A 14,379-nucleotide genomic window follows, 5' to 3' on the forward strand; every position below is an offset into this window, starting at 1 on the left:
GCGCGCAAACACGGAGCAGAGAGCGCAGTGCGCGCCACACACACACACACACACACACACACACACACACACACACACACACACGGAACAAAGAGAACGGCGCACACACGTAGAAGAAAACACACGCTCGTGATGTTACTAAACAAGCTGCGCGAGAATGAAACTTGATCGCAGTCGCAACAGGAAATCAATAAAACGATGCAAAAAAGTGATTTACAGGCAGCTGGTTTAATGTAGGGAGCATGTCAAAACCCAACTGTGCAAGAGATTCAGAGGGAATCAAGCCTGCAACAGGTTAAAGACTTTTCCCTCTACATGGATGGGGATGATTGCAACATGTCATTTTTCTCCAATCAGAAACAAGCTAGCGTGATGACTAGGGGTGTAACGATATTCGAACCGAACCGAAAAACCGCGATACACCACCAACGATACGAATCGCGATACTCTCATGGCGTACCGAACACGCCCGCCCCGCCCCCATTGGACCTCATGTCTTATGTGTACACACCGAATACACCGTTGTTGCCTAACCACCATTAACCACATTTAATCGCAATAAGCTCAGTGTTTTGTTACTTTCGATAATAAGCAAGGTGTAATCTTTCAGATTCTGTCTATTTGATCACGAAATTCAAACATTAAATGTCGTTTTGGCGCTCTTTGATGTGGCGTGACAGATCACCATACTAGGCTCCTCATTTAAAGCGGCAGCGCGGAGCGCGAGTAAACGCGAGCATCTCTTCCTCAGTTACATAATAAACATGAATGGACACCTGAAGGTATGTTGAAAGATACAGTATACTTACTGAAAGGCATCATAACTCGTGTAATCGCTAAGTCAGTGTTTCAACAGCGGAAATACGTCAATAAAACACGTAGTTTTTCACATAGCTTTATTTACCTCAGGCAAGTCATTCAGTGTCCACAGCTTGTTGGTTTGCTAAGGAAATGAACCCTTTAACTAAATAAATGCACTATATTAGCCTATATATTATATTTTACTTAACCTGTTAATGACATCTTGATTATTTAATGTATGTTTAAAATATCTGTCATGAAAATGACAGCAACTGTGTAAATGATTATATTTCAATAATAAATTAGAGTAAAAACTGCCTTATGTACAGTTTACATGTTTTCATACAATTTGTTACTTGAGTGTTGATTATTATTATTATATCTAAAAATAAATAGCAACTGAATTTAGGCTAAAAGTCTAGGCTCTGTTATTAAGCTTTAATGTTATAGTAATGTGAAAGTAAGGTCTCCTATATAGTTTACAGCATTAGCAAACCTTTATCCTTGTGAAACGTTTACTTGTAATTTAATTAATTTAAAGACAAGGACACAATTTGTTAATTAAAGCACTGTTTTTTTTTTTAAAACAAAAACAATTTTAGCTTTCTAAACCCCCCACCCCACCTAAATGAACCGAACCGAACCGAACCGAACCGAGACGTCAAAACCGTGGGACATACCGAACCGTCAGTTTTGTGTATCGTTACACCCCTAGTGATGACACTCATACTGAACATGCGCAGTTAGACCCTCCCCCCTCCAAAAAGACAGTAGACATATTCAACATATGCTGCTGCATTTGTTGAACAAAAATTATTTTGGAGGTATGAAAGTAAACATTTTCATGAGATATATTTTTGTCATACTGTCCTGAAATTTTGTATGAATTAAACAAAACTTACTTCGTTTGAATTATTGTTTTGTTGACTTCTAAGTGGCATGGTTAGCATGTGTCAAAGTCAGTGTGTCTAGCAGGCACATGATGTTCTGTCATGGCTGATAGGGTTGGGGACGGTTGCAAGCAACAAGATATAAATTGCATGTTTAATAAAAGTTTGTTGCATTGCAAACTGTTCAATTCTTCCTGTCTGACACTGAAATATGGAGAGATTGAATAGCATCTGTAACACCTGCACACTGAATCTGTGTAGGCCTATGTTCTACACATGAACAAACAAAACTCAAAAACTGTTTTTTGATAAATATGACTAAATAAATAAAAAAGACTACAATAATATTATTGAAATAAATAATACTATAATATTATAGTAGGCCTAAAACAGTTAATATTTTCAGAATTCGATGCTCATTGAGACAAAAAGCTTAAGTTAATTAATGAAATTAATGGGTCGGGGTCAGTTGCAACATCTGACTTCTTCCATTCAAATAAATACTGTGAACAATATGTCTTATATAATCATCTTTAAATGGTATGGGTAATTGGCAGACAGAAGTTTAATATGTACAAATTTGGTTGGTCTAGTCCAAATAGTCTGAGTAACTGAGAGAAATGCAAAAAGTGTTGCAACTGTCCCCGGTCCCCACTAAACTTGATAGATTTCAACCATATTATTCCTTTCTGAGTCTCTTTAACAAGAACTTAGATTAATGTATGAATTGAATAGTGATTGTGTGACCTATGATGAGGGAACAACCAGTGATACCCTTGGTAGTACCATCAAATGATAGCCTATAGCGATGTCATCAGGATACACATACAACGGTAGGCAGTGGCCAACCTTACCGGGTGACCATGTCGTGGTCCACCAGAATTTATAGTTTACCCACCTCTTTTTTTACCACTACACCACTGGTTAGACCATACTATTTTAGCTAATTTAGCTCCCCCAAAAGGCGTTCCTAGAACTAAAATCATTCCCAGTTCCTGCAGTGCGAACACGCCAAAAAGCGGGTCCGAAAAGGTTCCTCTGGTGCGAAAGCCCCTTATCTGGTGTTTGGTGTCAGGATAATCTTCAGAAACGTTAATAATCTTCAGTATGTTTCATTTAGATTTTGTTGAGTTTGTTATCCTCATTTTCACTTAGGCTGTTGTTTTCTCTTTGTAGGCCTTCAGCAGAGCTCACAGGATTGGTCAAAACAAGAAGGTGATGATCTACCGCTTTGTGACCAAAGCCTCTGTAGAAGAAAGAATTACTCAGGTATACCCTATCTTTCTGGGAAGTGAAATGTTATTTTTATGCAACACTGTCTTTTGAATGTAAACTGATTTGGTCTTTATGTGTTTAATCTCAAGGTGGCCAAGAAGAAGATGATGTTGACTCACTTGGTTGTGCGTCCTGGATTGGGCTCAAAGACCGGTTCAATGTCCAAACAGGAGCTGGATGACATTCTCAAATTTGGTACAGAGGAGCTCTTCAAGGACGAGCAAGAAGGTGTGGCTGGATTTACAAACCTCTTTCCTTCTTACTTTATACCTGTGCAGCTTCTCACTTAAGCAACTGAGATGTGTGAAACTGGTTGTGTTTGTCTGTCAAGGAGAGAACAAAGAAGAGGATAGCAGCGTGATTCACTATGATGACAAAGCCATCGATCGGCTGCTGGATCGGAACCAGGACGCCACGGATGACACGGAGATCCAGAGCATGAACGAGTATCTCAGCTCCTTCAAAGTGGCTCAGTATGTGGTCAAGGACGAGGAGGAAGCGGTGAGTGCCGATAAAGAGCAATGTGGGCTGTTGGACCTGTGGGACTGCAAAATCAATCAAAATAAAACCAAAATCGTGATGTGGCTTGGTGTCGCTTATAACATGCATTTAGGAGCACAAAATGCAGCGACCCTCTTCGCAAACTTGCAATGAAAAGAGATTATAAGCCCTCTGTCAACAAAAGAGAAGCTAATAGTCTCCTGCTGTTTTACGCCAAAATAAAACTAGATAGTTTAACAATGAAATGAATTAAGACAGTTTTATATGTATTGTAATTTAACAGTTGTACTGTAAAATACAAAAAATAAATTCTCAAAATTATTATATTTTAAATGCTTTTTATCATAGTGAAATATAATAGTAATATAACTTGGTTTAATGTTTGAAAACAGCCTTAAATATTAGTTTTGTAATTTTAGTATACTGTAATTTTTTTCTTAAATACTCAATTTATAATATTAACACCTTATTTTAAAGGTAATAATATGATACTAGTATAGTAGTAATGTTACACTAGTAAGGTATTACAATAGTTTAGCTTATTTTTACTTTGTAATAATAATAATAATTAAAACAATAAAAAAAATTATCACATTTTATATGCCATTTACCAGTTTTATCAGAAAAGGTGCAATTTTATTTTTCCACCAAATCGTGCAGCCATAGTTGACACAAGTGATATGTCACATCAAGCTGTGGTTTATTCATGTCCCGTACTGACTGATTGGCATATAACTTCATTAATACGTTTATGTATCTCACTTTTGCCATTTTTTTGCTCTTATTCACTGTTCTTTCTTGTCTTCTCCCTTAGGAAGAGGAAGTTCAGAGGGAGATCATTAAGCAGGAGGAAAGTGTGGATCCAGATTACTGGGAGAAGCTGCTCCGACACCATTATGAGCAGCAGCAGGAGGATTTGGCTCGTAATCTGGGCAAGGGCAAACGAATCCGCAAACAGGTCAACTACAATGACGGGTCCCAGGAGGACCGAGGTAAGAGACGTAAGGATTGACAAAACTTTTACAACTCTTCATAATCAAAACTTAACTATAAACCATACTTGGCATTTTGTTCCAAGTTAATATAAACTTAAAATAACTTTTTCAATTACTTACAATTGTTTAAATGTTAATCATCTTTCTTGCTCTGTTTCAGACTGGCAGGATGATCAATCTGATGGCCAATCAGATTATTCCGTTGCTTCAGAGGAAGGAGATGAGGACTTTGACGAACGATCAGAAGGTGAGATGAGCATGACGATAAGTAAAGATAGGAATTTAGAAATGCATAAAAGATTTAAAAATGTTTACACCCTTTTATTGAGCACAATTTTTGTTGTTTGCTTACAGCCAATTCACGGCGACCCAACAGGAAAGGCCTCAGAAACGACAAAGACAAACCCCTGCCCCCCCTGCTGGCCAGAGTGAGCGGTAACATTGAGGTAAGGGAATCTGGGATTTTTGTTTTCTTAAACGCATGTATTTTGAGTTGCACTTTACTAAAACGTCTTGATTTGACAGGTGTTGGGTTTCAATGCTCGTCAGAGGAAGGCCTTCCTGAATGCAGTGATGCGTTATGGGATGCCGCCTCAGGACGCCTTCACAACCCAGTGGCTGGTCAGAGACTTGCGTGGCAAATCAGAGAAGGAGTTCAAGTGAGTTTTAGCTCATTTAGTGGTTTTAGTTTCAATCTATTTATCATTATAGATGTCCCTAGATGAGGTGCGTTTCCTAAAGCCAACTATGGTCGCAAGCTCTGTCGTTATAAACACAATTTAGCGGAAATTGCGACCATTGTTGGCTAGCAATACGTTTGGGAAATGCACCCCCGATCTCAAGGATCGGTATTGGGGCCAATTAAGTTTTTTTTTTTTTTTTTTTTTTTTTACTGATCTGTTATCATAAGTTTGTTTCTTGAATGATTTCTAAAGGATCATGTGACACTGAAGACTGAAATAATGGCTGCTGAAAATTCAGCTTTTCCAGCACAGGAATAAATTGTTTTTTAAAATATATCATTACTATTTAAAATAACTGCTTTCTATTTTAATATTTCACAATTTTGCTGTGTTTTTGATCAAATAAAGAGACTTCTTTCAAAAAACATTTAAAAAATCTTACCGACCCCAAACTTTTGAACAGTCGCTTATATTTAGTTATCTAGTAGTAATTTAACAAATATATTTTCATATATGTATTTTAGTTTAGAAACATCAAAAGAACTCTAATGTTTTCTTTGAAACACTTGTAAGCTCACCATAAACTCCATTAAAGCCTAATAAATATTTGTATCTTTGGTGTATCAGGATCTATAAACCGGTTTCTCTTTCTGTCAGGGCTTACGTCTCTCTCTTTATGCGGCACTTGTGTGAGCCTGGTGCGGATGGTGCTGAAAGCTTTGCCGATGGCGTTCCTCGGGAGGGACTGTCACGGCAACACGTCCTTACTCGTATTGGTGTGATGTCGTTGATCCGAAAGAAGGTAAGTTAGTAATGTGTTATTGTAGTTAAAATGCAATACCAATGAGTTCACATAAATAGTTCATATGAAAAATTCCAAGATGCGTGAAAGCGAAATCAAATTTTTGCAGTTGTCTAATTGTGGGCATTTGGATAACGTCTGTTTTCAGGTGCAAGAGTTCGAGCATGTAAACGGTCAGTGGTCCATGCCCTGGATGATGGAGTTGAACGAGAATAAAACCGTGTCCACCACCGGCAGCCAGCCCGACTCCCCCAGCAAAACGCCCTCTACTGGCACTCCAGCGGACACTCAGCCGAACACTCCTGCTCCAGGTACTGCATGCCTCAGCTCGCTCATCTACTTCCTGTTTGTGAGAAATCTATCCTAAAATCTCCAGCAGACATTCATTCCCTTTCAAAACAAGATTTTGTCAAGTGGTGTCCACCAGATGTTTAGTATATTCTAGATTAGACTAACGCATGCGTTTCTACTGAAGGGTAAAGGTCCAATTTAATGCATGTTCTTTATTTTTCTCACAAGAGCTCGACCAATAGCAAACCACAACCATTTAACCATCCAATTCATTCCCAAAAATCAAGTCCCGCCCTAAAACAAATTTCACGCTGACTTTAAAACTTTTCTGGAAGGATATTACTGAACAAGTCCTTAGAGTTTTTATCATATGTAAAACATCTTGTTTTTCTATTGTTTGGTTTTATTTTATTGTATTTATACATCTCCTTGTTAACTGGTAGAACATGTACAACAGCTCTTGCCATGAAAATAGCCTCAGCTGCTGACACAGCATTAAAATTAATTATTTTTGTGAGTTATTGCTGCAAATATTGCAGTCCAAATATTAAACCTTTTTATGTGTTTGTTCTACAGATGTTGTTTCCAAAGCAGAAGATGGTGGAAAAGACGCTGAAAAAGAAAAGGTGAAAAATGGAGACGGTGAGAAGGAGGCCAGTGAAAATAAAGACAATGAAGTGAGTGTCAGCTTATGCAACAAACTCTGTGGATCTCTGCTTAATTTTCAGTGTTTTAACCATGTGACTTTAGTTGATTTTGGTTATTAATGAGGTGATTCTGTTTCTCCATCAAAAGGTCATTGCCATTCCGGATGAAGATGAAGCTTCCTCTGCTCCTGAAGAGAAAGTAAAAGACAAAGAGGAGAAGGAAAAGACGTCTGAATCTTCTTCAGAGGCAGATAAGGCTGATGGGAATCAAGTTGAGAAAGAAGAGGAGAAAGGGAAGTCTGGAGAAGCTGATGAGAAGACCGAAGACACCAAGCCCAAAGGATCTGAGGCTGAGAAGGAAACTTCAGACAACAAAGGTGAACAGAAATGGCATTCACAGTCATTAAACTTTAATAATGTGGAATCTCACGGTTGATTCTCAAGAAGGTCTCAAGAACCCTGAAATCTTAAAATCCAAACATACAGTGGCTAATTTCTGTTCATACGTCCTTTCAGGAGAAAAGAAGGATGATGAACCTGAAAAGATGGACACTACCCCTGTTACAGATGAGAAGAAAGGTCTGTACCACCTGATTAGATTTGACATGATTATGTAGTTTATGGATTTCCCCCTCCCGCTTTACTAACTTCTGTCGTTCGTTTCGCTCCAGGTCAGAAGGATGAGAAGGAATCTGGTAAGACGGAGGAAGCGGGAAAACTACAGAACGGAGAAAGTGCCAAAGACAGCGCAGCAGCAGCAGCAGCAGCAGCAGCAGCAGCAGCGGGTGCTGAAGAGAGGAAGAAAGCCAAAACACGGTTCATGTTCAACATTGCAGATGGAGGGTTTACCGGTAAGATCTCCTGTTGAGTGTTTGTTTCAGAAATTCTTTTCAGGTTTTGTACTATTTTTAAGCTATAAGCCATTATAGCCGCTTTCCGACCAAGTAGTTCTAGGAACTTAGTTCTAGGAACTGTCCACTTCTAAACAGTTCTAAGAACTACTCTCCCCCAAACTCGGGTTTGCTGTTTGCGTTCGCACTGGCCAAGTGGCCATAGGAACTGGTAGGAGGGGTAAGGGAGTGACGCAAGCACGGTGACTTTTATTTTGACGGCGCGACGGACCTTTATTTTGGCGGCGCTGAGACCGCCAGAGCAAACAATGCTCGCATTCTCTGTGTTTATTAGTTAGCGATCTGTCTAACAGTACTGTTTAATATCTTATTAGATAGAACTGTTATAAAAAGTAGACATTATGTGAAAAAAGGTTATTAGCCTATGCCGTGTGGTTGATGTCCAGTGTTGCTAGCTGGGCAGATAAACATAATCATGTTTGGCTTGGTCCCCTCAAAGTTGCGTTGGATTTTCTCTTCAGCATAAAGGTTTAGAGACCCATCTATCACTGTTTTCCATGTTTAAACTTTGTATAGTTAGTTTATGGAGTAAATATATAGGCTATAATCTGTGTGTTTACATTCTAGCTGTTTTAAAAATGGCGGGTGCTGGTGTTCCGCGTGCGTTCGGTCAATCAGCGTACACTAACGTCACGGGTAGTTCCTATAGTGCTGGTTTAGACCCTACTCTGAAGTAGGACCTAAATTAGTTCCTACAAATGGAGTTCCTAGAACTAAAATCGTTCCTAGTTCCTGCGGTGCGAACACGCCGACATCCGGGTACTTTAGCCAATAGTTCTAGGAACTGTGAAAAGGTTCCTCCGGTCGGAAAGCGGCTTATGACCCAAAAAACGTGGGACCTTGACAAGCTGTGAAGACTTATCTTACTTTTGCTTTGGGGTAATTTTTATTTATATATATTATTTAAAGTGCATAATATATCTGTAATGGACAATATCAATATTTTTTTGTTGTAAGAAAAATACACTGTTTGAACTGAATTTCAGTATCTACAAATTTTTATTTTTTTATCAATTAGTATATTTTTAGTACATTTTATGTTTTGTTGCTTTGTCTCTTATATTGTACATATTTGTGCATTTGTACTAATTCTCTTTCTTTCTCACAGAATTACACTCACTGTGGCAGAATGAGGAGCGAGCCGCTACCGTCACCAAGAAGACCAATGAGATCTGGCATCGTCGCCATGACTACTGGCTACTTGCTGGCATCATACAGTATCCTTAAACCCCCCCCCCCCCGCTGCTTTCCGTGTATGTGCACACGTGTCAGTGTGATTTACGTGTGTTCAATGAAACGCTGAATATGAAATCTACCTTAACTCACCGTCTCAGACACGGTTATGCTCGTTGGCAAGATATTCAGAATGACGTCAGATTCGCCATTCTCAATGAACCCTTCAAGGGAGAGATCAACAGGGGAAACTTCCTGGAGATCAAGAACAAGTTTTTGGCTAGGAGATTCAAGGTATAATGAAAGGAAGCAGTCTTTTTTTGTTATAGATATAGATATGCAAGGTATATGAGATATGCTGTGTTGTGTTCACATCATGTTGTAATTACGAGATGACTTCCTGTGATATTCTGTTCACATCTACGGACTCGGAATTATGCATTTCTATGAATCTGCCTAAATGAATCTGCATCGGTCCTATGGGACAAGTCGGAGCACCCCGAAAATTCAGAATTTACAAGTTATAATTACTATGAGGATGTGAACACTTTTTACAAGTCGGAGTCTCGTAACTACAGCCATTCTGACATGGCGTGAACGCATCTATAAGCCTCTTTCAGACTGTCAGTCCAAATCTGATTTTTGTATATATATCCGGTTGAAATCCAATCAGATTTATTAAGTGTGAACGGCAAAGTGTCACATGAAATGCGATTTTTTACAAATCCGTTTCGAGCTACATTCATATATGGTTTTAAATCCTATTCAAATCGGTTTTCTGGAAATTTGTTTCGGTCCGACTGCTCTGATTGGATTTCGCTTGGTTTGGGACTTTATCACGCCATGTAAAACGTAAACGTCTGACAGAAACAATGCGGTGTTGTTGCAAAGTGCTGGATGAGCAGAAAATGACAATAAAACGGAGACGGTTCCAGTTAAGCATTGTCATGTTATAAATAAGACAACATCTGTATTGCAAATCCCTCCGTGCTGAAGTTGTTGTTGATGTATACCTACCAACGCAACATCTTTGCCATAGAAACCAATGCAGATATTCCGGAAAATGAAACATGGACACACAAATCGGATCTGAACTGTTGCGATACACAATGTGGACACTCAATTTTAGATCAGGTTCAATAATGGGATACACAAATAATCTGATTTGGACTGACCGTGTGAACGTAGCCTTAGTAACAACTTTTCGATGTCTCGTGTAGTTGCTTGAGCAGGCTCTGGTGATTGAAGAACAGCTGCGCAGAGCTGCGTATCTCAACATGACTGAAGACCCCTCTCACCCCTCCATGGCTCTCAACACACGCTTCAGTGAAGTGGAGTGTCTGGCCGAGTCCCACCAGCACCTGAGCAAGGAATCCATGTCCGGAAACAAACCTGCCAACGCCGTCCTACATAAAGGTACTTCATGTGAGCTCATGTTATTTTAATTTAATTCCAGAGTGTGATGCGTTACAGAAGACGACACACACTCACTACCTCTTTGTATTTGTTTCTGACAGTACTAAAACAGCTGGAGGAGTTGCTAAGTGACATGAAAGCAGATGTCACCCGTCTCCCGGCGACCATCGCCAGGATACCGCCTGTTGCCGTGAGGCTGCAGATGTCCGAAAGAAACATTCTCAGTCGTTTGGCCAGCAGAGGACCAGACACACAGTCTCAGCAGGTATGTCAACACCTACCTGCACTGCGATGATTTATGCTATATGTTTTTATAGTCTACATTAGTATTTTAAAAACTTATCTTATTAGCAAGCCATAAATTATTATTTGATCCCCTGCTGATTTTGTAAGTTCACCCACTTACAAAGAAATGAAGAGTCTATAATTTTTATGATAGGTTTATTTTAACAGATGGAGACAGAATATTAACCAAAAAAACACATTGTATATGGGTTATAAATTGATTTGCATTTCAGTGAGTGAAATAAGCATTTGATCCCCAAGCAAAACATTATTTAGTACTTGGTGGAGAAACCCTTGTTGGCAAGCACAGAGGTAAGACGTTTCTTGTAGTTGGTCATGAGGTTTGCACACATCTCAGGAGGGATTTTGGTCCATTCCTCTTTACAGATCCTCTCTAAATCCTTAAGGTTTCTTGGCTTTCGCTTTGCAACTCGAAGTTTCCGCTCCCTCCACAGATTTTCAGTAGGATTAAGCTCTGAAGACTGGCTAGGCCACTGCAAGACCTTAATGTGCTTCTTCTTGAGTCACTCCTTTGTTGCCTTGGCGGTATGTTTTGGGTCATTGTCATGCCGGAAGTCCCATCCACGACCCATCTTCAGTGTTCTGGCTGAGGGAAGGAGGTTCTCGTCCAAGATTTGACGGTACATGGCCCTGTCCATCAGCCCCTCAATACAGTGAAGTCGTCCTGTACCTTTAGCAGAGAAACAGCCCCAGAGCATGATGTTTCCTCCTCCGTGCTTGACTGCAGGGATGGTGCTCTTGGGGTCATAGTCAGCATTTCTCTCCCTCCAAACACGACGAGTTGAGTTGATGCCAAAGAGCAAAATTTTGGTCTCATCTGACCACAGCACTTTCTCCCAAGCCATCTCTGAATCATTAGAAGTTCATTGGCAAACTTCAGACGGGCCTGTACATGTGCCTTCTTGAGCAGGAGGACCTTGCGGGCGCTGCAGGGTTTCAATCCATTTTGGTGTAGTGTTACCAATGGTTTGCTTGGTGACTGTGGTCCCAACTGCCTTGATCATTAACAAGCTCTTGCCGTGAAGTTCTGGGCTGATCCCTCACCTTTCTCATGATCATCAATACCCCATGAGGCGAGATCTTTCATGGAGCTACAGAGAGAGGGCGTTTGATGGTTATTTTGTATTTCTTCCATTTCCGAATAATGGCACCAACTGTTGTCTCCTCCTCACCAAGCTTCTTGCTGATGGTCTTGTAGCCCATTCCAGCCTTGTGCAGGTCTACAATCTTGTCCCTGATGTCCTTTGACAGCTCTTTGGTCAATAGAGTTAATACAGATTCTGTGGACAGGTTTCTTTTATACACATTACGAGCTGACATTAGGAGTACTTTCTTAAAGTGACAGGGCTAATCTGTGTTCCACATAACCAATCTGTGGGAGGCAGAATTCTTGCCGGTTGGTAGGGGATCAAATACTTATTTTACTCGATCAAATGCTAATCAATTTATAACCTTTATATAATATGTTTTCTGGATTTTTTTTGGTTGATATTCTGTCTCTATCCGTAAAAATTATAGACCCTTCATCTCTTTGTGGGCAAACTTACAAAATCATCTGGGGATCAAATAATTATTTCCCCCACTATATATAAATAATTAATTTATATATGTAATTTATATAACATGTATTTTAATGTATTTATATATGCATTTAATAAGTAATGCCATTTCATGTAATAGTAGACAGCTAATAAGTTCCTTCAGCTGAGACATTCAGATGCATTGCACACTGTTCACCATGATGGTTTTGAATTGCTTGAAATATGATTGAAATTACTATAAAAAAGAAAATACAGCACATGTGCAGCACAAGTCTTTCATATAGGCTACATAAAATTATAATCTGATCATTATTATTGTGTGCTTAGGACATGGATTTATTGGTGAGTTTTGTTTTTGTAATCAGGCTCTCAAAAATTATATAAAATTTGATTTAGATTTATTTATTTGATTTATCTTTATATATTTTTATATATAATATATACACACTGAATATATATATTTTCTAAGATAGTAGATGAATACAATTAAATAAAGATACAAACAACTAAATAAAAATACAATTAAATGAAGAAAGATTAAAAAAAAAAAGTAATACAAAAAATAGTTGTTAGTTAAAAAAACAACTTCATCCATAATCCTTACAAGGCTATATTTCTCTATTCAGTTAGACATGCACTCGGTTACATATTAAGTCAAAAGAGTAACCACTAAGGTTTTCCCAGAAATCATTCACTTTCTAAATCGATCATGGAAAAACAAACTTGACATGTTGTGAATTAGGTCGTGTTTTCAAAGTAAAACACGAGTTTATGCCTCACAGGAGCTAGTCTTTTTTCCCCCATTAAACCGTTGACATATGTTGTGCAATGTCTAAATTTAGCTCTGTGCCACGTCTAACCTTACACATAAATGATAGACAGTGACATCAAGTACAGAAAACCTATACCAGCTCCAGAACAAAATGACTTTCACATTGTCTTAGACACTTCATGAATTTTAGTCTTCAAAAGCATGTCCATTCAAATAGACATCTTGCAGATTTCCCGTTCAGTTGTGTCTCTTCTTAAGTGTCGTTTCTCTGATGATGTTGGCAGGTCCAGCAGTAGCCCTCAGCAGACTCCAGTCCTCAGAGCGCCACACACCATGTCTACATTCCTGATTGCACATGATATCTCGTCTTAGCTTGAATCCACTCCCTCGTACTGTCCGCTCAACCCTGGGGGCTGTGGAAATTTGAGCTGTTGTTTTTTATTATTTTCCTAATTAATATTGTTTACATAATATTGTTGATGATGGTTTTTGGGACCTCAATAAAAATGTTCAATAAAAAGGTTACCGTTTCTTTAAATCATTTTATTTGTAGATATTATTGTGTATTTTTCTGCTTTGCCAGCCACAGGGTGTCGTTACGGTTCATCATATTTAGGCAGTCATTAAATCTACAGGCCATTTAACTGGATCATTTTAGAGAACTAAACTATCAAAAATAAATATAAACATCCAATTTTTTAAAGCTAGAACATGAATAGTATGCCAATGAATGTCCAAAATGTATTAAATTATTTTTTAATAAGCCTAAATTATTTCCAGCATAGTGAGCACATGTATTTTTGTTAAAATGTTAAGGTTTTCTCTTGTTCGCAGTTTTAATTATAGAAAACTATACAATATACTAACAATATAGCCAAGAATAAATGTTTCTTTTTCATTTTCCTATTTGTAACGATATATAATCTTAACAGTTTTACAATATGATTGAATCAGTTGTTAATTAAAAAATTGTCCACTCGCATGCGTGTGTATGCGAGTAAATCAACACAACTGCTAAATAAATACCATGCATGATAAAGGAATAAAGTGCATAAGATGCATAAAATACAAGTGATTATGTTGCGATGTGATGAAGTTTGTGCATTATGTTTGAGAATTATATTATCTTATGGAAAGATGAGGTGAAGAACCTTATTATGCATCAAACAATTATTCAATGTAAAGAACACAGACACAAATTTCAAGAGAAAAACTTTCTTTTCTATTGATTCAAATTCACTTCACCATCACACACTTACAATATAAACATGCCTCAGTAATCCTGAATCTCCTACTGATCTTACAATTCACAGTTACACAAGATGTGAGTTCTTCAGTTATTCTGAAGATTCTGATAATAGTCTCCCCTTTCTCA

At 38.4% G+C, this 14,379-nt stretch overlaps 1 protein-coding gene across 2 annotated transcripts in view; it reads left to right on the forward strand.

The window, feature by feature from the left end:
• The window catches only part of chd4a (chromodomain helicase DNA binding protein 4a), a 31,626-nt gene extending 17,490 nt beyond the window's left edge, over nucleotides 1-14,136 (forward strand). Inside the window, exons 24-41 of one of the 2 annotated variants that reach the window (XM_079878365.1) lie at nucleotides 2,868-2,960; nucleotides 3,056-3,194; nucleotides 3,298-3,467; nucleotides 4,282-4,459; nucleotides 4,623-4,709; nucleotides 4,817-4,908; nucleotides 4,988-5,121; nucleotides 5,803-5,947; nucleotides 6,096-6,258; nucleotides 6,815-6,915; nucleotides 7,034-7,262; nucleotides 7,402-7,464; nucleotides 7,557-7,736; nucleotides 8,905-9,013; nucleotides 9,131-9,263; nucleotides 10,190-10,385; nucleotides 10,487-10,650; nucleotides 13,289-14,136. In XM_079878365.1, the coding sequence (XP_079734491.1) occupies nucleotides 2,868-2,960; nucleotides 3,056-3,194; nucleotides 3,298-3,467; nucleotides 4,282-4,459; nucleotides 4,623-4,709; nucleotides 4,817-4,908; nucleotides 4,988-5,121; nucleotides 5,803-5,947; nucleotides 6,096-6,258; nucleotides 6,815-6,915; nucleotides 7,034-7,262; nucleotides 7,402-7,464; nucleotides 7,557-7,736; nucleotides 8,905-9,013; nucleotides 9,131-9,263; nucleotides 10,190-10,385; nucleotides 10,487-10,650; nucleotides 13,289-13,300 (2,388 nt within the window). In that variant the 3' untranslated portion in view covers nucleotides 13,301-14,136. Of the gene's footprint in view, nucleotides 1-2,867; nucleotides 2,961-3,055; nucleotides 3,195-3,297; nucleotides 3,468-4,281; nucleotides 4,469-4,622; nucleotides 4,710-4,816; nucleotides 4,909-4,987; nucleotides 5,122-5,802; nucleotides 5,948-6,095; nucleotides 6,259-6,814; nucleotides 6,916-7,033; nucleotides 7,263-7,401; nucleotides 7,465-7,556; nucleotides 7,737-8,904; nucleotides 9,014-9,130; nucleotides 9,264-10,189; nucleotides 10,386-10,486; nucleotides 10,651-13,288 lie in introns of both variants that reach the window. The other variant, XM_079878364.1, reaches the window with a different exon arrangement.
• The last annotated feature ends 243 nt before the right edge of the window (nucleotides 14,137-14,379 follow it).

Source organism: Squalius cephalus (assembly GCF_949319135.1).
Source record: "Squalius cephalus genome assembly, chromosome: 8".
Lineage (NCBI taxonomy): Eukaryota > Metazoa > Chordata > Actinopteri > Cypriniformes > Leuciscidae > Squalius > Squalius cephalus.